At 45.9% G+C, this 25,878-nt stretch overlaps 2 protein-coding genes and 1 pseudogene across 2 annotated transcripts; 1 reads left to right on the forward strand and 2 right to left on the reverse strand.

Moving 5' to 3' along the window:
* Nucleotides 1-324: 324 nt before the first annotated feature.
* LOC123449933 (pentatricopeptide repeat-containing protein At3g53170) lies at nt 325-1,985 on the forward strand. The gene is made up of 3 exons (XM_045127303.1): nt 325-546; nt 636-1,739; nt 1,851-1,985. Exons 1-3 carry the CDS (start codon nt 325-327, stop codon nt 1,875-1,877), a joined length of 1,353 nt encoding a protein of 450 aa, XP_044983238.1. The 3' UTR covers nt 1,878-1,985.
* A 420-nt stretch (nt 1,986-2,405) lies between these two features.
* On the reverse strand, nt 2,406-10,787 carry LOC123450889 (annotated as a pseudogene).
* A 6,617-nt stretch (nt 10,788-17,404) lies between these two features.
* LOC123447471 (BTB/POZ and MATH domain-containing protein 2-like) lies at nt 17,405-18,657 on the reverse strand. The gene has a single exon (XM_045124077.1). It carries the CDS (start codon nt 18,655-18,657, stop codon nt 17,581-17,583), a length of 1,077 nt encoding a protein of 358 aa, XP_044980012.1. The 3' UTR covers nt 17,405-17,580.
* Between the last annotated feature and the right edge of the window lie 7,221 nt (nt 18,658-25,878).

The following is a 25,878-nucleotide window of genomic DNA, read 5'->3' on the forward strand; positions in this document are numbered from 1 at the left end:
AATTACTTGTCACACAAATGTATAAAAATAAATGTATGTAAAATTAAAATATATTCATTTTTATGGCAAGTATTTTTGAACTTAAAAAGTGGAGTACAGTATAAAACAATTGAGTTTCTACATAAACTTTGTGGGGAGAAAATTCGGGTTCCAAACAGTTGAAGCTATCGAACGGTAATGGGAGGAATTTCGCCAAGCTGCTTTGCCGCCTGCCACTCGGCGCCTTATCTCCTCCGCCCCGCGCCGCTCCACGGCACCATGCACTCGCCGTCGCGCTGCCCCGCCGCCACCGCCTCCCCGCCTCTGCGCGGGCCGTTCGTCGCGATGGCCCAGCGCGGCCGCAGGCCGCCCTCGTCCGCGCCCCCCGAGGCCGAGCAGCCGGCCGAGGCGCTCGCCCGCATCCTCCGCACCGAGGCCGCCGTCTCCGGCGTCTCCCGCAAGGCGTCGGCGGGATCGAGCCAGCACTCCACCCGCCTCTGGCCCCGCGCCGTCCTCGAGGCCCTCGACTCCGCCGTCGCCTCCTCCCGCTGGGAGTCCGCCCTCGAGGTCCGCTCCACCCCTCTCTCTCTCCCAAGGAGGAGTAGCACGCTACCTGTTCGACCGATGCTCATCGCCTACGAATTGCTCCTTTCCAGATCTTCGAGCTGCTGCGGAAGCAGCGGTGGTACGAGCCGAGGACCCAGACCTACGCCAGGCTGCTGATGTTGCTGGGCAGGTGCCGGCAGCCCGGCCCTGCCGCCGCCCTCTTCAAGCTGATGCTCTCGGAGGAGCGGCTCGCGCCGACGGTGGACGTGTACACGGCGCTCGTCGGGGCCTACGGCTACAGCGGCCTGCTGGACGAGGCGATGGCCATTGTCGACCGGATGAAAGGTGCTGACGCAGACTGCAAGCCGGACGAGTACACCTTCTCCGTCCTCATCAACTGCTGCTGTAAGTCACGCCGCTTCGACCTGATCCGCAATGTGCTCGATGAGATGTCGTACCTGGGGCTCGGATGCAACATTGTCATCCACAATGGCATGATTGATGGCTATGGCAAGGCCGGAATGCTAGAGGAGATGGAGGACGCGCTGTCCAACATGCTTCAAGATGGGGACAATGTGCCGGACATATATACGATGAACTCCATCATCTCGGCCTATGGGAACCGTGGCAGGGTTGCTGACATGGAGAGGTGGTACACTGAGTTTCAGTTGATGGGCGTTGAGCCAGATACGCGGACGTTCAATATCATGATGAAGTCTTACGGCAAGGCTAACATGCCTGACAAAATGTTGTCTGTGCTGAAGTATATGAAGCGGCGCTTCTTCTCACCCTCTGCTGCTACGTTCAACATAATCATAGAGTGTTTTGGAAGGGCTGGCAACATTGAGAAGATGGAGTACTATTTCAGGCTGATGAAAATTCAGGGTGTCAAGCCCAACCCCATAACGTACTGCTCGCTGGTTAATGGATACAGTAAAGCTGGGCTCCTTGATATGGTTCCTTTAATTATTCGACAGACGGAGAACACTGATGTTGTCTTGGATACTCCATTTTTCAACTGCGTTATCAGTGCATATGCCAAGTCTGGAGATATCAAAATAATGGAGGAAATGCTACTGCTAATGAAGGAAAAGAAATGTAAACCAGGCAAGGTAATTTATAACACCATGATTCAGGCATATATTGCGCATGGGATGGAAGAAGCCGCTAAGTTGTTAGAAACAGAAATGGAAAGATTTGATAATAAATTACTGGTAAGTGGTTTGCTATATCTTAGTGGGCTTGTATTTTTTTTCTTGATTTATGCCTCCATTAAGCTATAGATTATCCATCGTATTCACTGGTTATCTTTGTTTTCCAATCAGGGACCAATTCCTGAGGTTGATTACTAGTAAACTGCCACCATTGTTTTGAGGGGGCAGAGTAGTTAGATTTGTGTAATACAAGATCGGGGAAAGAGCATGTAAGAGGGGTCTTCGGAGAATATATTTATACATCCACAAAGTGGACCATAATGATCAAGTTAACTCGAAACCAAACTAAGAGTTCCCAGTTGGATGGCAATGACAGGGTAACTAGAAGTTCAGAACTTCCTATTAAATGTATGTACTGTACCATATTTAGCTGAGCTTAAGTAGACGATCTAACTTTTGTTCTTCCTGTTCCAGCAATAATGGACAATGTGGAATGGAAAACAAGCCATTGACTGCTGTGTCGGAAACAGGAGTCTCATGCGGCCTAAATGTGCGAAGCCATTTAAGCGTTCATCTGATCTGATTGCTACAAACCCAGACACAGGTAACTTGGGACATCTAGAAGTGAAAGGGGCTGCAGTACGGCAAGTAAGGTTGGGTTCAGAGCTTCAGTCCAGTATATATCCATATCATTATGTAAACCTAGTGCCCTTTGGTTCTGCAGGAAAATCCACTACCAAAATAAGGGAGAAACAAAGCGATGCAAAAGGAAGAAATAACCTGTGAGTTTTCTTAGAAATTTTAGCACCAATAAGTTCAGAGCACAGAGCACACATTGTCGAAGAGAAGTTCAGTCTTTTAATGGAGACACCAGACATGGAATACGACTAGAACTCCACATTTCGAACTAAATTCTGGGCCAGAGTTCTCATACTCCTGATGGTGGCACCACCTTCTCTAAAATGTCCATCATAATCCATGGGCAGCTTGTAGTGGGGTGCTTGAATCCATCAGTTTCCTTGACAGCTCGGAGCACGCCTTGTGAACAAAGGTATCTGAGACCAGCATTCTTGAGTTGCATGGTGTGGTGCTGCTCCGCTAAAGCTAGGTGGTTGCAACTGCTTCCACATCATTTCTCTGGTATAGCCTCCCTTCACAAATAGCCTTTAGCCTGTCCAGTCCATAACTATCCGCGGCAACCAACAAGTGATGCAATGTCACATTTTGATCAACATCGTAATTGTGTGGCAGGTTATCTGTGTATATGAAGTGAAGAAGTGCCTCGAAGATGGCAGGCTCCATGGCATTGATCTTGACGCATTTCATGGCGGTCTCTTTCATTTGATCAAAGAGCTCAGCCTTGAAGACTGATGATCGTGCGGCTAACACATGTCTGTGTGCACTGAAGAGTTGTCCGCGGACACTGAATGTCACATCCATGCCTTCTCCATCCTTCAACATGTTTGCGAGGTGCGCGTGCAGGTCTGACAGTGGGACTGGGACTAGGGCTGTGCCGAGATCTTCCGTGTGATGGTCTTTGATGACGGTCAAAACACACCTGATTGTGAAGCAGTCGTAATTACGGGATAGCAGTTGTTGCAGCCTGGACTTGTCAATGAATATGCCCCAGCCCCAAGCATCACCTACAGACTTAAAGGTAGGAGTTGTTGTTGTGTTGTTTAGCTTACCAGCTTCTCCATCTTTCTCCAATAAACTCAAAGTGAACTTCACCTTCACACCTATTGCTGCCCCACTGCAGAGACACAGGAACGCCGACACTTTTTTTTTTTGAATTTTCACTGGGGCAGGAGGGGAAAGCCACTCAACCACCTGAATATAAATATATTGCTATGAAGAAGAGGGGGAACCCCCAATCCTGAGTGACGGATTTACATAGAGAAAATGAGAAAGCCATAGCAGGAGGCACCAGCCAAGAGGTAGGCCGTCATGTATATCTAAGCACACTGAGCCAGGCGTCGTTATGAGAGCGGTCCGGTCCGCAGCTTTCGTCCTGGCCCGCCACAACACCGTGTCGTCGCGACAGGCATTCAGCGTGGCGGCCAGAGATGGCGCGTCGCCTTAGAACACCACGACTTTGTCCTCCTCCTTCGCCTCATCAGGGTAGATTCTGATGGTCCAGTCGTAGCCGTTGACGCCAATGTGCACTCTGTCAGGCATCTCGACGAGGTCTCGGATATAGGCTTGTCAACCGAAGAAGTTGAATCGTTAGCCATGCCGCGGAAGCTGGAAAGGAGGAATCAAACGGAAGCTGCACAAACTATGAGGATGTGGCTGTATCCGGTGACTGGTAACGTCGTTGTGTGCACGTGCCTATATATAATCGAGGCAGATCTGCATGCATCACACAAGGAAGGCATTCGCGTCACATAACATAATCAAGGGAGATCAAAACGGCATATGTACATCAAGTATATGCATCACATAATTAAGGGAGGAAATTTGTGAACATGTCCTAGTTTCTTCTGTAGCATCGACGGGGGCTTAATCGTTTTCTTAATGAGACCGTAACTGGATCCTGAATCCTGTTTATATATTGAACAAAAATTTGCAAAGTTTAGTCCTCCCAGGATGTGGCCACTGGTAAAATAAAAAAGTAAACACATTACTTTCTCTAGCCTGCTTATGCAATACTATGTTTCTATATGAAACAATCATAGGAATTGCAGTTTCTGTAACAAGAATTCTTACTCTTAACTGCGATTGGGAGATTTTCAGCAGCGGACCGGCTGATCGTGGTGGGAACTCGGTGATTCTTGCGGCTAGAAGAAGCCCTAGCGCCCAATCCATTTGTTGGAGACGAAAACGGAATGGCCACAAGTCGCTCCAGGTCAATGCGTGCGGAGGTTTATTTTACGGACAACTCTATATTATACTAAGAACTAGCACATATGCCCGTGTGTTGCAACGAGAGAGATATTTTTGCGAGAAAGCAATGGGAAACATAATTTGAAATATGAATATTTTTATGTTTTACAAGCATTTTTTATAAACATGAACCTTTTATAAAATGAGGAAGATTTTTTGAACTTGTGAATTGTAAAAAAACGGGAATATGTTTTCAACAATCAGAACAAATGTAGAAAATGCGTTTTTCGAAGCGCGAACATTATTTATTATTTTTAAACATTTCACTAAAACCAGAATATTCTTTGAATCTAACATTTTCTTAATTTTTTTAATCTTGAACTATTTTTTAAAACAAAAACATTTTTTTAATTTTGAACAACTTTTGGAATGAGTTGTTTTAAAAAATATTCCAAAAACATATTTTTGAAAATTTCTGAACATTTTGTAAAATATGAGAAAAATTAATTTCAATTTTGAATTTAGAAAATAGAAAATAAATTTCAAAGGGGAAAAAGGAAAAACAAACACAAAAGAAATAAAGAGAAAAAAGAAAAATAGAAACAATAGAAAAAACCGAACCGTCACAGTTATGGGCGCCCTGTGGGAAGCCCCAACTATATGACGGGCTGTGCGGCAAATAGCGTTTTTCCAGGTACTAGGGTAGAAAATTAAGTGGGATGGCTTTGTTGGGTAACAACGCGCGTGGCCCAGATACGAAATTCTGGACACCCAATATCCTTTTCTAGCAGATGGATGCAGAATAATTTAATACCACCTTGGATTAAAAAATAAAATTAGTGATGAACGGATGAAAAAAGGGAAAAGCTAATGCTCTACTGGTTGATTGCACGAAAAGTTCCGTCACCTGCATAGCCGTTGAATCGTTTCTGATCCACGCGATCTCAAACGTGCTCACACACCTTCATTTGTTTACCTACCACGTGTCTATTTGTCATATTTCGCAATAACAATGGTGTTGCAAACCAGGTTCGGAAACGACTATGACAACTTACAAAAGTTTTTGCAACATTAGCTATATTGCAGAAAATAATTGCAACAAAATCTTTGTTGCAAAAAAATTTGCGACAATAACTTTGTTGTGAAAAAAATTGCGACAAGAAGTTTGTTGTAAAAAATATCTTGGTACACAACCGATGTTGTAAAAAAATCCGCAACACAACCTATGTTATAAAAAATTCTACAGGTGTTTCCGCAACATGATCCTTGTTGCAAAAAGTATTCTATAACAAATTTTGTTGCAAAAAAAAATCTACGAACGCCTCCGCAACATGCTCTCTGTTGCAAAAAATATGCAATATAATCTACGATGCACTAGAGCCGTCAGCCATTTTTTTAACACTGGATCTGGTGGCTAGCGCCCGACTGATCTTTTGAAAAGATCGACCGAAGGACGCGTAGAAGCGCCCAACAAATTGGAGAAACACACCTTCTTTTATTAATAGATGTAGATATAGATATAGAGGTATAGATAAGCGACAATTCATCAACTAATTCTTGTTGTTTTGGGCACATACCTGTGCCATCGTCGTTGGGGCCTACTTATTTTGAGCTTCTCTGGGTCAATAAGTGTTGAAAATATGTCCTAGAGGCAATGATAAAATAGTTATTATTATGTTTCCTGTTTCAAGATAATCGTTTACTATCCATATTATAATTGTATTGAATGAAAACAGAGATACATGTGTGGATATATAGACAAAAGAATGTCCCTAGCAAGCCTCTAGTTGGCTAGCGAGTTGATCAAGGATGGTTAAGGTTTTCTGACCATACGCAAGTGTTGTCACTTGATAACTGGATCACATCATTAGGAGAATCATGTGATGGACTAGACCAAAACTATGAACGTAGCATGTGATCGTGTCATTTTATTGCTATTGTTTTATGCGTGTCAAGTATTCACTTCTATGACCATGAAATCGTGTAACTCACTGACACCGGAGAAATACTTTGTGTGTATCAAACGTCACAACGTTACTGGGTGACTATAAAGGTGCTCTACAGGTATCTCCGAAGGTGTCCGTTGAGTTAGCATGGATCAAGACTGGGATTTGTCACTCCGTGTGACGGAGAGGTATCTCGGGACCCACTCGGTAATACAACATCACATATAAGCCTTGCAAGCAATGTGACTCAAGTGTAAGTCACGGGATCTTGTATTACGGAACGAGTAAAGAGACTTGCCGGTAACGAGATTGAAATAGGTATACGGATACCGACGATCAAATCTCGGGCAATTAACATACCGAAGGACAAAGGGAATGATATACGGGATTATATGAATCCTTGGCACAAAGCTTCAACTGATAAGATCTTCGTAGAATATGTAGGATCCAATATGGACATCCAGGTCCCGCTATTGGGTATTAACCGGGGAGTGTCTCAGGTCATGTCTACATAATTCTCGAACCCGCATGGTCTGCACACTTAAGTTTCGATGATGTTTTAATATAGTTGAGTTATATGTGTTGGTGACCAAAGGTTGTTCGGAGTCCCGGATGAGATCACAGACGTCACGAGGGTTTCCGGAATGGTCCAGAAACGAAGATTGATATATAGGATGGTTTCATTTGGTCACCGAAAAGTTTTCGGGCATTACTGACAGTGTACCGGGAGTGACGAATGGGTTTCAGATATTCACCGGGAGGGGCCCACCCACCCGGGAGTGAGCCCAGTGACCCTAGGGTGCGCACCAGCCCTTAGTGGGCTGGTGAGGCCAACTCAAGAGGGTCATGGCGCCACAAGTTTAATAAACCAAAAGAAAAGAAAAAACATGGAAAGAGGGAGGTGGGAAGGAAGGAGGGGACTCCTTCCCCCAAACCGAATTGGGGTGGGAGTCCACCTCCTCCCACTCGGCCAGCGCCCTTGGGGCTCCCTTGAGCCCCAAGGATAGCCCCTCCCCTCCTCCTATATATATTGGTAGTTTAGGGCTTTTTGAGACACAACTTTGCCACATGCAACTCAAACCTATACCACGTAGTTCTTCCTCGAGATTGGATTTTTGCGGAGCTCGGGCGAAGCCCTGTAGGAGTAGATCATTACCACCACCGGAGCGCCGTCACGCTGCCAGAGAACTCATCTACTTCTCCGTCTCTCTTGCTGGATCAAGAAGGCCGAGATCGTCATCGAGCTGTACGTGTGCTGAACGCGGAGGTGCCGTCCGTTCGGCGCTAGATCAGAACGGATCGTGGGACGACGGTGATTTGAATCATGAAGTTGTACCACTACATCAACCACGTTTCTTAACGCTTCTCGCATAGCGATCTACAAGGGTATGTGGATCTAATCTCCTCTCGTAGATGAACATCACCATGATAGGTCTTTGTGTGCGTAGAATTTTTTTTGTTTTCATACGACGTTCCCCAACAGTAAGTTGGGCACCTAGAGAGGTTTGCATCCTTCTTTCTGGAAAACCTTCTTTACCCCACATTCCCTCAAATAGTCGGAGCTTCGCACACAATGCCCATGACTAGGCCTCCTGTTTACGTTTTTTTCATCTGTTTTTGATTCTTTTTCCATTTTGAGTTTCATGCCCTGGCTTTTATTTCAAGTCTGTTTTTCTTTTCTCTGTTTCTTTTTTTCATAAACTCAGAATATTCAAAAAGTGTTCGAAATTTTAACTTTTCTTCAAAGTTTCAAAATCAAAAAAATGTGTTTGTATTTTGAAAAAATGTTTGGAGATAAAAATTTTATTCTCGTTCCAAAATTTGCTGAAAATTAGAAAAATGTTCCATTTTCCAGTAATGTTCAAGTTTACAGAAATTGATAAATATTTGAATAATATTCGTAATTTCAAGAATTGTTCACAAATTAAAAAATGTATTCAACTTTTCTAAAATTGTTCCGGATTTTCAAGGTATATTCTCAGTTCCAAAAATTGTCTACAAATTCAAAAATAGTCATGTTTTCATATAAAGTTCACATTTTCAAACAAATGTTTAGGAATTTCAATACATACTCCTGTTTTAAAATAAAATCGTGTTCTGGAAAAGGGAAGCTATTCCCATCAGTCGGCGGATCCATCACTCGGTATCCGTCCCCTTCAATAGTTGACGTGTGTCTCTTATCTTATCTCTTCCCCAACTAATCTTTTCTTTCCCTGAAGCTGTCTTGGCCCCGTGACGTCTGTCTATTCAATAGCGCCCGCGCTGAGCAGGACCATGGGCTCATCGTCAGTGGCGGTGCTGCGACCGAGCCCATCGTGGGGGCTGCCGCGGGCTGCGCTCGCTCCGCAGGGGAGGAGGCCCGTCGACGCTAGAGGGGTCAGGTGGGAGGCGGGGAGGGGCGGGCTGGTCGGGGAGAGGTGCACCTTGGTCGTCATTGAGAAGACCGTCAGGAAGGAGGAGGCCGCCGGGGGAGGAGTTTGAGTACCGGGCCGAGTTGGGTGGAGGGGCTCCAATCCTTGTGTACCTCCCGGTTGGATTTTTGGATCCCCTCCCCTCCCTCCCTCTCTCTCCTTTAACCTTGCAGCCATCTATCCTCTTCATTTTCTGCAACACGGTCGTTGTTTCTGCAACGCAACCGTTGTTTCAGGAGTTGCATAAATTATTTTTACAACACGACCATTATTTCAAGAATTGTTTCTGCAACACGATCGTTGTTTTTGCAACGCGACCGTTGTTTTAGGAATTGTTTCTGCAACACGAACGCTGTTTCTGCAATGCGGCCGTTGTTTCTGCAACGCGGTCGTTGTTTCAGGAATTAATGAGTGGGTGAGGGGACAAGCGGAGCGTGCGAGGAGATCGATCGACGGTTGTTTTTGCAACTGGTTTGTTGTTTCAGGAATTAATGTGTCGGGGAGGCGAGCGAGCCGCGTGCCAAGAGTTAGATCGGATGGATGCATCGTGGAGATCTGACGGCTATCGAGTTGATGGATATTTACTAGACGCCTTCCGTCGGATGCGTAGCAATCCCTCAAAATGTTTGAAATTCAAAAAATGTTCATATTTAAAAAAAACTGTTTGTGATATCAAAATTGGCTCACGGATGCAAAAAATGATCGCCGTTTTAAAAAATGATCACATTTAAAAACTTCAAAAAACCTTCCTTTCTTTCAGGAATCGTTCGCGAATTAATAAATTACAAAAGTTTAAGTTTTTTTATATAAATTTTAAAATGTTTATGTTTCAAAAAATATCTCATTTGAAGAAAAATTGTGTTTTAAATTTCAAAACATATTTTATATTAGTTGCTTGTAATGGCTCTCATATCACCGTGCTGGCTATGTAGACATGAAGGATCGTGTTTTTTGGTGGCTAGGCGTGATCGTTAACCAGCAGGAGGATCTCGGTTCGATCCCTGTTGGCTCGCCCCCTATGCGCCCCACTACTGTTGGATGCAGGTGTATAGGAGCCCCCCTTCTTTCCGACTAATAGCCCAATACTAAGTAGTAATCCCTCCGTCTCAAAAATTTTGTCTTAGCTTTGTCTAAAATGAATGTATCTAAATACTAAAACTTAACTAGATATATTCATATTTAAACAAATCTAAGATAAAAATTTTAGGACGAAGTACAATTGAGCGTCAAATAGGAAAACCCAAGGAAGCTAGAGTTTTGCCACGTCTCAAGCGATCCTGATAACGGCAAGGGCTGCTCTGATTTTTTTGATCTTCTCTCATGTTGATGTTTGTCTCACTTTGTGGATCCCTCGTTTGGGTTGAATTCAGGGTTGGCCTGTCTAGCTACCAATCCTTGTCGGGGCGGTTGTCTAAGGTTTTAGATCTGTTGTGAATTAGGGAGAGAGTTAGAGTTGGTGCCTGCAAAGGGGCACACACAGCTGGTTCATTAGGATCTAACTAGCAAAAGAGCCCGTGCGTTGCAACGGGATCAAACCATACAACACTCCCGGTCATCAAGCCATTTTACGCCTCTTCTTCGAGTGCATGTTACATAGAAAATGCAGTGGAAGAAAGCCTCCCTATTGCAACCCTTTGTTACCTTACACCATGGCCGGGGCCGCAGACGATTCCGTCGACGGTGACGAAGCGGCTCCCGGGGCCGATGGAGATGCAGTAGTCGCCCGTGCCGATGGTCGAACCGGTGATGTGGACGTCTTCGCTCCGGTCGACGTGGACGCCGTCGGTGTTGGGGCTGTTCTCCGGCGCGGTGATGGTGAGCTGCGTCACGTTGACCTTGCCGCTCATGCTGAGCCCGATGTGAATCTGCGGGCTGTCCTTGCTGCTGAATTGGCTCAGCTCCACGTCGGTGCAGTTCATGACCATCAAGGCATGTATCCATCCATGTAGTCATACGTGTGCAATGAGGTTACATGCACGTCATTTATGCTAATTACCTAGCCATTACACTTGCTTTCTATTACAGTATATATGTTTATACTGACCGTCGGTGCCTTAATCACACAATCTTGAAAGAAAAGAATAATAATAGTTGAGTGAAAACTGATAAATGCTTCGGTTTAAGGAAATATATTGACCATTAAATACTTTCTCTCCGAAGAAGATTGGTAAATCAAAGGGCACTTGCCAAATGCAAGGAGGAATTAAAGAAAAGAAATCCTTAAGAGTTGAGTTGGGCTTCCTCACATCATTATCGGCTTTGCATTTATCGACCCACCACGTCTGGCCTATGCCGTCCAGCAAGCGGGTGCTGTTGCCGGTAACCGTGAGCCCGTCGATCAGGTAGAACATCAGCCAATGGTTCTTCTTCTCGCTCCATGCGCTCGTCGACGGCGCCGTAATCGTGCCCATGACCTGCGACAACCAAAGCAAGTTTTCCTGGCCGTCTGATGAAGCCAAACCACACCCCAGATCAGATCAGGATAGACGGAGGAGCGGTGCGTGCCTGGACGGTGATTCTGGTGGAGGCGCATGGACCACTGAACCTGGTGAGGCCGACGAGGAACGACTTCGCCGCCGGAACGAGAAGCGTCGCCGACGAGCCAGTGGGGACATATCTCCTTGTCACAGATCAAGCTCAAGTGGGGACATCGGACAAGGCAGTGGCTGATAAGAATCCTGGCAGTTCGGAATTAGTCAGACTTCATTTATACACGTCGTTTTCCTTGCCACTCCCTTGTAATGATTTTTGCAATAACTTGGGTTGTGAGATCTGTGAGCATGATGTAGAGGTCACAGGATTATTCCTCCCCCACCTTAACTTGAAGAATCAACACTGTTATTCCTCCCCCAGCTCAGAAAAATAAAATAAAATAAAATAAAAATACCAGGACTATTCCAATTTGCAACGACAATTCTTATTTCTGCTATGAACATCCCAGACATGCCCACGGATGGAGGAAATTTCACCGGCGTCGGGGCAGAGGCAACGGAGATTGGGAGACATACAAAGAAGCGAATCTGTAGTAGAGAAGGGACCTTTTCTTGCATGGTGAGGAGGGGCATCCCGGCGCCGTCGAGGATGGTGCGGCGGCTCTGGATGCTGAAGATGGCGCCCTTGACCTTGAGCACCACGGCGCCGTTGGCGTCGGTGATGGCGAAGTCACCGTCGGAGAGGCTGAGGGACTTCTTGGTCACCGTCAGCGGCACCACGTAGGGCGCGCAGAACTGCTGCCCCACCACTGGCAGCGGCGCCGGCGGGGCTCCGCTGGCCATCGCCATCGGTTGTTGGCGCCTCGGAGTAGCTCCTCGGAGGGAGACGGTGGGCGGCCGTCTGCTCCGCTTGCTCGGGCGATGGATTCGGTGCGCGTGCTTGGCGTGTTTCGCCGGATGGGACAGGGGGAGCGAGTGGGGAACAGGGGACGCCGCCGGCATGCTGCACGCCGCAGGCATAGTTGGTGTCGTCTCCAGGTAGTCGATGGTGGAGCGCACCAGCTCGTCGTCCAGCCCGCGGACGGCGTCCCTGATCCGTCCGACGACGGACGCCAGCGGCGCCTGGTCCCCCGAGCCGGCGGCGACGACGTCCCGCACCTTGCAGGCGGCGCCCAGTAGGATGATGCCGTTGCCGAAGTACCGCGCTGGGAGCGGCGGCCTCAGGCTGTGCCGGAGGTTAGCCGGGAAGGTGAGCCGCATCTGGGCATCCGGCGGCAGCCTTCGAGCGGCGCACATGTGCCCGGTGGTGAAGGACGGGAATGGATAAGGCATGGCGCGGGTGGTGATTGCGAGGGGGTTTACGTAAAAACGAAACGTTTTTCACTTATTGAAGGACCGCGGGTTGATTTTGGAAAAACAGGAGGACGTTTTTGCAAAACTGCCACGACGGACGGCAGAAACCATCGGTGCTTTATTATTAGGGGAGATTAAGGTGGAGCCACAACTAGAGGAACTACTGAGAAGTCTTCGCGTTGAAGGAGGAGGACATTGATAGTGTGCTTGTGTGATCGTAAGATTTGAATAATATTTGGAATGGTAAAAAGTGCTTGGTGCTTGTGAGGTTTTTGCCGAACAAACCTTGCAGTTAGAATTTGTTGGGAACAACGATGAAATTCACCTAGGTGTCCCGTGAGGTGCAATTCAAGGCCATGGAAGACAATCGTGTTGTAAGGCAAGTAAATTCTGTTGGCAGTTGGAACTGTGTCATGGAAGAGGGGCCGTAAATTCTGTTGGCAGTTGGAACCGTGTCCTCGAGATATAAACTACAGCACCTCATGGTGTAAATTTGCATCTCCGCATTTAAGAGATGTAAAAACAAAACCGCCTGACCCGACAACCCACCAACTGTCAGCTGCCTTTCGCGCGCGCAGCCACCGCCCGACTCCACTCCACCGCTTGTCGAATCCGCCCCGCTCGCCCGACACACGCGAGTCCCGTCGCGACTTCGCCGCCCCGTTCCCCTCCGCCTTTCTCGCCGCCCCGCCGCTTGCCTCGCCGTCGAATCATATTTGCCCGTCGCCGAATCGAAGCATTTTCAACGGCTGTGGCTGGCCTAAATGGCTTCTCCGGCGAGGTCTATGATGTAGTAGGCTCCTTTGTAGCCCAAACCCCCCGCTGGAGTTGGGGAGAAGCGCCATGCCGCCCACCCGACGGCCGCGAGGCTTGGCCGTTCTTCCGACCGTGCGAAGCCGCCCGCTGGACGTGCCGAACTCCCGCCTTCTTCTCTACCGACGTGCGACCATCCCCTCTACCTACCAGTCGCTGCCGCCCGCACTCCTCGTCGCCGAACGGCTGCCCAACTCGCCGGCCGATTTCGTCCACCCCGTAAGCAAGGTGTTCGACGAAAATCCCAAAGTTAAAAAAGATGAAACTTGACGATTTATTTGTTGGGTTTGGACAATTAGTTGACCGTGATTTTCCCCAATGTAGATGAGCTTGTGTGACTCCTCTTTCGTGGACGATTCCTCGCTTGATGAGGAATTTTATTTAAACGAAGAAGAGGACATTGTTATGCTAGTGGCGATGCACAAGGGGAAGGAGCAACTTGGCGATGGCAAAGAGCACTTCTATCTTCTATCTCAAACAATTTGCAAAGATTATAGTAAAAGTGTTTGGTGCAGAGTACTTGAGAGCTCCCAATGCTCAGGACACTCAGAGGCCGTTGGAGATGAACTTCAGAAGGATTTGATGGAGGAGTATTGAAAATGGCATGATGAAAGAGCTGCCTAGTTTCATAATTTGTTTCTTGTATTGTGCAAGAACTTTGTTGTATTTGCGTTGCATTTGATGTTGTGGATTTCATGAATTATGTAACAATTTAATATTATGGATATGTTAAATATTTAAATTCAATTCATAATGTTTTTATGTGAAATTGTGCGGCTGTACAACGGTTGTACAACAACTGGTAGCCAAATTTACATCTTCATTTTTATTACCTATTAGAGTTGCCCTTTTACACTTTCGTTTTACATCATCTGTTGGAAGTGACTTATTTTAGATGTAAAAGAACACTTTTTGAAGATGTAAATGTTACATCTCTAAATTTAGATATGGGGTAGCCTACCATCCTAACAAAAATAAAAATGGGGCAGCCTGCCACCCTAAAATATATAATGGGGTAGCTTCTCCAGCGAACTGGCTTCCCTCCGGCTCTTCTTGCATTCAAAAATCGACTGGCCCAAATTGCAAACTGAGTCGATTTAAGATAGCTATTGTGAATTGTTATAAGTTTATCATTGGTACACGTCGCCGGCTGGAGGTTTGGCGCATGGCAGGTCGTGGAATGCAGAGTTACCAGGGCAAGAAACAACTGCCTGAGGCAGCAAACACTGATGCCGGAAGTCTATTTTCATGTTGGGCAAACGCGGCGGCACAAATAAGAGTACAAATTCATATGTAGTAAGTACTAGATCATGTAGAATTATTGGTGCATGATTCAATCATTTTCGCTCACTTTTTTGTTTTGATCTTATGACTCCATGCAGTTCATCGCCGACTGGGTGACCAGCAGGGTGTGTACAAGATCTCACTAATTATTTTTCTCATCTTTTATTTCTAAATAGCTATAATCCATTAGCTATTTTTTTTCTAGACATGCAAGTATGACACATGAGCAACTCATGCATGTAAGTCATAAATTACATTGTTTTTCATTACTCTATACATGCAAGCACCACATCATTAACTCATGCATGCTAATCTTTAAGTTATTTTTTGCATTAGATTTTATATTGACAATATATGTGTTGGTCGCATGTATCATACATATGTAGTTCACATTCACATTTTTGTTAAAAATGACATTCTTTTTATTAGATTTTTCTCGTTTTATACTCTTTATATTTTATTTTTATTTGTAAGCTTACATTCATTTTTCATAAGTTATAGATGTTTTTTAGCAACTTTCATGATTCCTTTAGTAAGTCCCGTGGCAACGCGCCAGGGCATTATCTAGTATTCTACTCTATTGTGGAAAATTCTACTCAGGGGTTTTACTTCACCTGATCTTTCTGACGAATCACCATCACATCTTGGTAAATGTCGTTGTGGATGAACAGTAACACATTTTCTGTATTTAGTTTTGCCTCGGAGTCTATTAAATGGTATGCATGTGTGGTTATCTTGTAATTACCAGGTTTGTTTTGTTATCTTTTTTCATGTGTTTTCCAAAGCATTTTTTTCATGTATTTTAGTCATTAACTTTCATTTTCAGAAATTTCTTTCTAACTTTGCACATTACACTATCTAGAAGATTGGTAAAGGATGCTGATGTGGCATATGAACAATTCATCAATCCGGGAGCAGTCGACAACACAGTGTTATTAGATGCAGAGATTTTTCTTTTTTGAAAAAGGAGGATATAGTGATATACCCCTGACCTCTGCATCTGAACGATGCATGTAACCACTTTATTAATTATTCACAAGGTCATACTAGGTAATACAAAGAGTATATTCATTATGGTTGTGTCTGTATACTAGTATAAATTTGACTATTAAGCCTCCCAAATGTACAACATGGTTACATAACATGATCTCAACTTGTGTCACATTTATTTCTTCGCTTAATGAGGAATCGTACTTGTGAACCTATGAACCCGGTCAAATTTCCCGAAAGAAAACTCACCAGATCAATTATTTCTCATAGTATACATGCATTTTTGTTTGTAGTTATTACTTATTTTGAAAATTGATTGCTCTATTATTTTAACCCATTTTAGAGCTCATGTTTCTCATAATAATCCATTATATCATGTCTCATTGAGCCAATTGCATGTTCATTATATCATGTCTCGTTGAGTCACCCATTATATTATGTCTCCTTGTTCCAAATCACCTACACACACAGCAAAGCAAATAAACTAATAACAACTGAAGACTATTCAATGCTCAAATTAATATGAGTGCAAAATAAAAATCAGGAGCGAAGTGCGCGCCAAGAGGTTTTGGGTGGGAGCACCGGACGAGGGTTTACGTGTGGGACCGAGCAGTCAGGCACGTACATGGCGGATGTCCGGACTGGACGAGCGCAAACCTCCTACCGGTTTGCTTCCGGTTTGTGGGCATTCAGACGCCTAGACTGGTCCGCAGACATTTGGAGGATGACGCTGGAGGACACAAAGTGTCCGGACTGCACAGTCCGGATGTTTACAAACAGTTCTATGGTTTTTGTTTCCTGTGTTTTTGGTCTGTAACTTGTAGCACTGATTATCTTTGTTCTTGGGTCAGTGATCAGTTCTAAGATTGAATGCCAGTTTTAGATGCCAGTGACAAGGTAACTAGATGTTCACAACTTTCTATGGAATGCATCTTTGGCTGTACCAAATTTAGCTGAGCTGAAATAGGTGCTAACTATTGTTCTTTCCGTATCCCAGCAACAATGAACCACTTGCAATAGATAAATTAGTTGTGGCATGCCATCTGAAACGGGAGTTTCACGCGCCTAAGGCCCTGTTTGAAACCATAATAGATTATGATAATCTAGATTATGAACATAGATTATATAATCTGGTTTATAAAAATAATCCAGGTGGTCATGTTTGGAGGCCAGATTATATAAACTGTAAACCAGCTTTTAAATTATACAATGACATGTTTGCCCTCTGTTTACAAAGAAAAATAGGAAAGTGGCGGTGGCACTGCGTAATTCTGTTGAAGTTTACAAGGGTAACACGTCATTTGTAATCCACAATCTCATTTTAGCTGGGGTAGAGCAGATTATGAGATTATAATAATCTGGTCATCTAGTTTATAAAATCTACAATATAAACTGTCCTGTTTGGAAATACAATAGATTATAAAAACCAGATTATATAATCTGGGTGGTTCCAAACAGGGCCTAAATCTAATTGCACAAGTACAAACTCAGACAGGTAGCTTGGAATATCTGGAAGTGAAAGGGAGTAAGGTACAGCAAAGAAGGTCAGATTCAGAGCTCCAGTCCAGTACATATTCATATCAGAATATGTAAACCTAGTTTCCACTGGGTCTAGAGGAAAATTTCACTGCCACAAAACTAAAGGGGGAAACAGAACAACACAAAAGAAAGAAAGAAAGAACCATGTGAATTTCCTTAGAATTTTTAACACCAATAAGTTCAGAGCACAAAGCACACATTCCCGAAGAGAAGTTCAGTCTTCCAATGGACACACCAGGCAGATGATAAAAAATCGATGGGTACGACTAGAACTGCATACTTGAATCTAAATTCTGAGCTGTACTGCTCATACTTGTGATGTTGGGGCGACCTTGTCTAATATGTCCATCATAATCGATGGGCAGCTGGTTGTGAGGTGCTCGAATCCATCCGTCTTCTTGACAGCTCGAAGCACGTCCTGCAAAGACAGGTATCCAAGACAAGCTTTTTTGAGTTGCAAGGAATGGTGCTGCTCTGCTAAAGCAAGTGTGGTTGCAACTGTTTGCACATCAAATTTCTGGCAGAGCTTCTCTTCACAAATAGCCTTTAGCCTGTCGAGTCCATACCGATCTGCAGCGACAAACAAGTGCTGCAATGCCACATTTTGATCAGCATCGAAATTGCTTGGCAGGGAATCTGTGTATATGAAGTAAAGAAGTGCATCGAAGATGGCAGGCTCCATGCCATTGATCTTGACATGTTTTGTAGTGGTCTCCTTCATTTGATCAAAGAGCTTGGCTTTGAAGACGGATGATCGTGCGGCTAACACGTATCTATGTGCACCGAAGCGTTGGTTGCCGACACTGAATGTCACGTCCACGCCTTCTCCGTCCTTCAACATTTTTGCAAAGTGCGTGTGCAGGTCTGACTGTGGGACTGGGACCGTGACTGTGTTAACTTGTTCCGTGTGATGGTCTTTTATGATGGTCAAAACACACCTGATTGTGAAGCAGTCGTCGTTGCGGGATAGCAGTTCCTTCAGCTTGGACTTGTCAATAAACTTGGTCCAGCCCCAACCGGTGCCTGCCGATGAAAAGGTATATGTGCCATCCTTTAAATTACTGGATTTTCCATCTTTCTCCAATAAACTAAAAGTGAACTTCACCTTCACATCCCTTGTTGCTCCACTGCAGAAACACAAGTAGGCCGACATGTAGGCAGCTTTGTTTTCCTTGGCTTCCCCGTCAGGGTAGATCTTGATTTTCCAGTCGTAGCCGCTGACGCTGAATTTGCTCGACCAAACAAACTGGCCGGCACCGATGCCCTCCAGCAACGAGTACTTAACCACCTCGAAGTTGTGGGCGGCAGTGACACACTCGGTCAGACATCTCGACGAGGTCTCGGGTATGGGCTTGTTAATGGCAGAAGTTAAAATGTTACCCATGTTGCGGAAGCTGGAAAGGAATCAAACAGAAACTTCCGGGATGTGGCTGTATTCTGTGGCTAACAATGAAGGGAGATCGGGGCGTATATGGAAACGATGGATCTGCATCACACAATGAAGGGATTCGCATCACATAATGAAGGGAGATCAAATGATATGTGGGCATAAAATGATATGTACCTATCACATAATTCAGCAATCTGCATCATAATTAGTATATTGAGCATGACTAGAGGCGGAGACAAAATTTGAGCCTAGCTAGGAGGTGAAGAAGGCAATAATGATGGTACAAACAAATATAACAAAAGAGTATATACAAAGTCTGTACTGTACCAAACTTCAACAGTACGTGTTTTGCAATTTTAGACCAACATACAGTTTTTCTTTCTTGTTCAAGCGTAGCTCTACGCATGAATCTACGTGTTAGTTGCTCGTGGTGTATTTCTCGCATCTTAACAGAACTGAAGAGTACACTCATTACCTTTGATTAACCTCCGGCCTTATGCAATCCCATGTTAATACGAAATAACCATGTAAACTGCAATTGATCTAACACAAATTCTTACTCTAGCTGCAATGTATTGAGTGTAGTGTACCTTTGGGGGCTCAGGTTCGTCGCGAGCCGTGGCGCTGTGAAGTCGGAGATGCTGAGCAGCGGGCCAGCTGATTGTGGTCAGCGATGACAGCAAGCGCGCGGCGGCTGGAAGAAGAAGAAGCCCTAGCGGCGATAGCGGCGAGACGAAAAGGAGCGGACACAAGGGTCCCCTAGGTCAATGCGCCAATACATCCTACTACTAATTCTCTCGTGGTTGATGGGCTTGTTATTTTGGGCTTTTCTAGGCCATCACCATGTTGGACACCCATCTTTGTTTTATAGCCCAAAACAAGGCCACCTCAACTATGGGCTGGGAGGAGTAGCACGCTAATCTTGATGAAACGATGGCGAAATTACTAATTAACGAGTACATCTTTCAACTATTAGTCCACCTCCTCAGATTGCGGCAAATGGCGTACTACATGCGTGTTACTTGTCGCAACCTGAGAGTTTTTCCTTTTTTTCGTAGATCCGTACGTTCAAAACGTTTTATCTTCTAAACCGTGCGTTTAAATCTTCAGCTGTTTTCATCGTTGGGTTTCTCACACACCTTTTACAACGGCAAGTGGCTTCCCTCATGATGCGCAACAAGAATGCCTATGAACACAAAGTCAAAGGTCTATTTTGCACCGACACCTCTCTCTCATTCTTGCATCTCCGTGTTCAACCCGCAGATAGGTATGGCACATCTTAAGCCGGTCGACACTCCCTCTTCCTGCTAGAACCTCCTGAAGGACTGTATGAGATTTCTCACATCCTTCTCAGTAAATGGGAGAGTCCCTGGCTGGACGCACTTCCCCAACTCCATTTTCCTCATCATCTGATGCACAGAGATCCCAGATTTTGCAAACACCAAAGATCATGTCTCTGTCCGAGTCCGAGATGACACGGGAGAAAACACACTTCATCCTGCTGGAGGAGCTCATGGTTGTGGTGGTTAGAGAACCTCGTGACTCTCCACTCCAGACCACCAGCTCCCGCATCGCTGCCAATGCGCAGGTACGCGTAGCACCCGTAGCGGGAGGACTTCATGTTCCTCTGTTGCTTCACGCCGTCGTCGAAGGGCTTGGCCGGCGTGTTGCATGCCGACGTGGTGGCACACGAAGTACCGCCGGGTCAGCCCCTTGCCCACGCCGTCCTTCCCCTCCGTGCGGTGCCGCCGGATCGAGAACCCGCACTGCTTTGCGAAACCGCTGTAGAGCTTGTGCGCCGCTTCGTGTGTCAGGAACCACTGCCCTATGTAAGAAACGGAGTCGTCCGCCTCTGCCGCCGCCGTCTCTAGTGAGATCCTCGTCTCGTTGGGAGAGTCCCCTTCGCCGACGGATCCCCCTGTGCAACCCCACCCCACCCCTCTGCAGCCAACGACCAGATCGACCTCGTCCAACCCATCGTCTCCGCAAGGGGGATCAAGAGAGTGGAGTCACCGGAGTTGTCCCGTGTCAGCGCCGGTGACGGCATGGATCCGCCCTTCGTCGCGCGGGATTGAGCTCGCGGAATCCACCCTTCGTCACGCGGGATTGAGCTCACATGCAGGGCATGGAGAGGAATGGGGAATCATGGCTAATCAAAAAAATGATGAAATTTGAATAGTTCTTACACCCTGCATTAAGACAGTTGCGTGAATTATGGTGAAGCAGCCGCACACGAAGTCCGCGGTGCGGGCGCTTCTAGTTAGAATTTTCCTTTACTTTTTGCTTTCCAAGCAATCCCCATCTAGCTCCGCCATCCTTGAATTTCCCATGAATATAATATTTTAGGATTTAGTCAAAAAGGCACTCGGGTCTTCCATCCATCCATTGGGTTCTTTGTTATGCTGCCGGAAGAAATCCTTTCTTGTTGAACCTTCAAAATGAAAATGCTTGGCAATGTTATCAGCTTGTGCTTTAAGATGGCGTCCAACCTAGACACAAACCACAAGAATAATTTTGTCCAACAAACTGTTATATAATAACTCACTCATGGTTAGTGACAATACAACATAAGAAAACAAATGACTCACAAAAACAACCGTTCTTTTAAAAATATGGTAATGTCAAAAGATGGAATTTGAAAAGATCTAGAGATGTACATAAGAGCAACTCTAATGGGGCGATCCATTTCGTCCGCCGCCGTTCGTTTGGGTCGACGCGGACACAAAAGTCGGCCCAAACACGCCGGCCCAAATGGACGCGCGTCCGCTTGGCGTCCGTCTGACGATCCATTCCCTGCCCAATTTTGGGCTGGATTTGCGGCAGCGCAGACACGAGACGAACGCATGCGCGCGCCTACTCCTATCCCCGGACCCGCCGGTCGGTGGCATCCACCACCATTCCCCCCCCATTTCCCCTAAAAACCCTCCCGCCCGCGCGCGCTCCCGCCCCACGCCCGCCATGGACGACGACCTCGACCTCGACGCCGCCGCCGGCCTCGCCTCCCTCGCCTCGTCCGACAAAGGCAGACGCCAGCCGACCAGCTGTCTGGCGCGTGCAACCTGTTCGACGGAATGCCGGCCACCGGCGACAACGACTACATGCAGAACATGATCTTTGAGGGTGGTGCGCAGGCCGCTGGCTTCGATCCCGATGGGACACAAAGCCAGGATGGCCGAGGCTACAATGAAGATCAGGTCGCCTTCATGCGTGATCAGGTTGGCCTGGACCTAGACGGCTTCCCTCTCGACCATGAGTTCCCGGAGGACTACGGGCTAGAGGAAGAGGACGAGTGCGACATCGAAGCAGAGCCTTTGTTTGAGGACAAGCTCACCAACCAAGCGGACGGGACGGCACCGAAGCGCAAGAGCAAGCGGACCAAGGCATACACGGTGACCGAGGACAAGCTTCTTTGCGAGTGTTGGAGAGACATTGGGCAAGACCCCAAGACGGGCGCCGAACAAAAGCATTCAACCTTTTCGATTCGTGTTCACCATGAGTTCCATGAGCGCAAGAAGTTTCCGCCGTATCAAATAGCAACCCCCACAGCAACAACCAATAATCCTCCATCAGCAACATACAAAAAGTCACACAAGGAGCTTCGACAGAGTGAAAGTCGATCCTATAAGCATTACTCATCTGAGTGGGAAATGATAATGAAAATGTGAAAATGATAATGAAAATGAAACCTCTCAGGGGCCTATGTTTTGCCGGAATGACATCTAATTCCTATTCTGACAAAAATTTGGCATAACCTTTTCTAAAAACATAACATTTTGAGCACGTGAAATTTGCCGGAATGAAAATGAATCAACATTTCGGTAAAACATAGGCCACTCGGAGGTTTCATTTTCACATTTTCATTTTCATTTATTCACATGTTCAAACCATTCTGAAAGATAACCCGAACCATCACCATTTAAAATTACATTATATTCTACTACTAGTTAAATCAAAGTGACGAATACATTTTTTCTACCAACTATTTTTTTACCTAATTGAGTTAATTAGAAACTGTAAAGTAATTGGATAAACTAGAAACTAGAATGTACTACTACATCTACATCTACTACTACATATACTATATTAAAAACTACAAAGTAGAAACTGAAAATTCCTATATCTAAAACATTACTTAATTAGGAGAGAGGAGATGAGAGGAATGGGGAATGAAGAGGAGGAGGAGGGTAGCACGAGGAGGGAGGGAGGAGGGAGGAGGCTGGTCAGAGGAGGAGGAGGGTTGCAGGAGGAAGGAGGAGGTAGGAGAGAGGAGGGCGATCGGAGGAGGGGAAGGAGAGAGGAGGACGGCCGAAGGAGTAGGGAGGAGAGCGGAGGAAATTTGCTGACGAAGTTTTACTAGGCAAATGGAGCTGAATATTGGCATGCGTGTAGCAATGATTTGAATATGTAAGAGAGCCCGAAAAGTCTGAGGGAAATAGGAGGGGTCTAGATAGCATTTGCTTTGCAATGTGCCAATCTGGACAAAAAATAGAAATTGATGTTGGGCTCACATAGATGATTGTATTGAGCTGCAATTTGGAGAAGGGCGATAATTTGGGCATTTGAAGACACTGCAAAATTTCATACCATTTGGATAAATACAAATGTTACTTCCTTCACAATACATTTAAAAAGGAGGTGACCTTAAGTACCAATGCATCCACGTTCACAACCTCATGACCATTTATATTGGTCGTAATCAGGTAGAAATAAGGTCGTTGACCACTGTTGTCTGCTTTATGACCATTTGGTGTAAGGCAATTTCAGGGTTTGAGCCCTTCCTAGTGAAATGGCCATGGATTTACGACCAATTCAGCTCAGGTCACTGAGAGAAGGTCACAAGTTGATATATTTCTTGCAGTAAGACACCTCGGGAGTGATGAAGGCGACGGTGGGAGGGTGCCGGCGATGGGCGAGGGAGACGACATCGTCGACGATGGGCGAGGGCGACAAGAGCGACGACGGGGTGAGAGTGTGAGATGGAGGGAGTGAGAGAAACGGGCGCATGGGGGGAGGATAAGGTGACACTAGTAGTAGTGCAGGTTGGCAAACAGCGGTACTGTTAAGCACTATAGCAGTTGCGCGTAGCTCCGGCCCAGCGCTACTGCTAGGGGCAACCGTGATGGGTGACGATGCGACCCCTTAGCAGGAGCACGGTCCGAGAACCCGCGCTGCTAGTACATTGATACGTCTCAAACGTATCTATAATTTTCGATGGTTTCACGCTGTTATCTTGTCTTCTTTGGTTGTTTTATGTACCTTTTATATCTTTTTTGGGACTAACTTATTGATTCAGTGTCAAGTGCCAGTTCCTGTTTTTCCGTGTTTTTGACTCTTTTCAGATCTGATTTTGGAACGGAGTCCAAACGGAAGAAAAAACCCGAAATGATTTTTTCCCGAACGGAAGAAGACCAGGGGGCCTTTGGGCCAAGCCAGGTGGGCTCCAGGGAGCCCACAAGCTCCCACCACGCCACCAGGGGGAGGCGGCGGTGGGCAGGCTTGTGGCCTCCCTGGCCGCTGATGACCCACAAGTATAGGGGATCAATCGTAGTCCTTTCGATAAGTAAGAGTGTCGAACACAATGAGGAGCAGAAGGCTCTGATAAACGAAGATTGGTTACAAGAGATGAACTAGGGATTGGAGAGGAGATGGTGCTGATGAAGATGTTGATGAAGATGCCTCCCCTCCGACGAGAGGAGTGTTGGTGATGACGATAGCGACGATTTCCCCCTCCGGGAGGGAAGTTGCCCCGGCAAGATCGTCCTGCCGGAGCTCTAGATTGTATCTGCTCAAGTTCCGCCTCGTGCCGGCGGCGAAACCACGAAAAACTCCCCCTTGATTTTTTCCAGACTAGGACGCTTCATATAGCAAAAGAGGGGGGCTAGTGGGCCTTCAGGCAGCCCACAATCTTGCCCACCGCCACCAGGGGGGTGGTGGCGAAGTGGGGGCTTGTGGGGCCCTGGTGGCCCCCCTCCGGTAGTTTTTTCGCCCAGTATTTTTAATATATTCCAGAAAAAAATCCACGTCAATTTTCACGGCATTTGGAGATGTGCAGAATGGTGGACTAGGATTTGCTCCTTTTCTAGTCCAGAATTCCAGCTGCCTGAATTCTCCCTCTTCAAATAATCCTTGCAAAATAAGAGAGAAAATGCATAAATATGGTACCACAAGTAATATAACAGCCCAAAAAGCAATAAATATCAACATGAAAGCATGATGCAAAATGGACGTATCAGCCGCCCCCTAACCTAGATCTTTGGCCTATAAATTCCCAAATATTCCGCAAAAACTCAGGGGAGCCTCGAAAATACTTTTCCGCCGCCGCAAGCTTCCGTCTCCGCGAGATCTCATCTGGAGACCCTTCCCGGCGCCCTGTCGGAGGGGACTTTGGAGTTGGAGGGCTTCTTCATCATCATCATCGCCCCTCCAATGACTCGTGAGTAGTTCACTTCAGACCTACGGGTCCGTAGTTAGTAGCTAGATGGCTTCTTCTCTCTCTTGGATCTTCAATACAAAGTTCTCCATGATCTTCATGGAGATCTATCCGATGTAATTTTCTTTGGCGGTGTGTTTGTCGAGATCCGATGAATTGTGGATTTGTGATCAGATTATCTATGATATATATTTGAGTCTTTGTTGATTTCTTATATGCATGATTTGATATCCTTGTAAGTCTCTCCGAGTCTTGGGTTTTGTTTGGCCAACTAGATCTATGATTCTTGCAATGAGAGAAGTGCTTGGTTTTGGGTTCTGCCATGTGGTGACCTTTCCCAGTGACAGTAAGGGCAGCAAGGCACACATCAAGTAGTTGCCATCAAGGGTAAAAAGATGGGGTTTTTATCATTGGTTTGAGATTATCCCTCTACATCATCTCATCTTGCTTAAGGCGTTACTCTGTTCTTATGGACTTAATACACTAGATGCATGCTGGATAGCGGTCGACGTGTGGAGTGATAGTAGTAGATGCAGACAGTATCGGTCTACTTGTTTTCGACGTGATGCCTATAGAAATAATCATTGAATAGATATCGTCACGACTTTGCGCGGTTCTATCAATTGCTCGACAGTAATTTGTTCACCCACCGTCTACTTGCTTTCATGAGAGAAGCCACTAGTAAACACTACGGCCCCCGGGTCTATTCACATCCATCGTTTACATCTCCCCTTTTACTTTGTTTTGTTACTTTGTTGCTTTCAGTTCTCACTTGGCAAACAATC

Source organism: Hordeum vulgare, chromosome 4H (assembly GCF_904849725.1).
Source record: "Hordeum vulgare subsp. vulgare chromosome 4H, MorexV3_pseudomolecules_assembly, whole genome shotgun sequence".
NCBI classification, from domain to species: Eukaryota; Viridiplantae; Streptophyta; class Magnoliopsida; order Poales; family Poaceae; genus Hordeum; species Hordeum vulgare.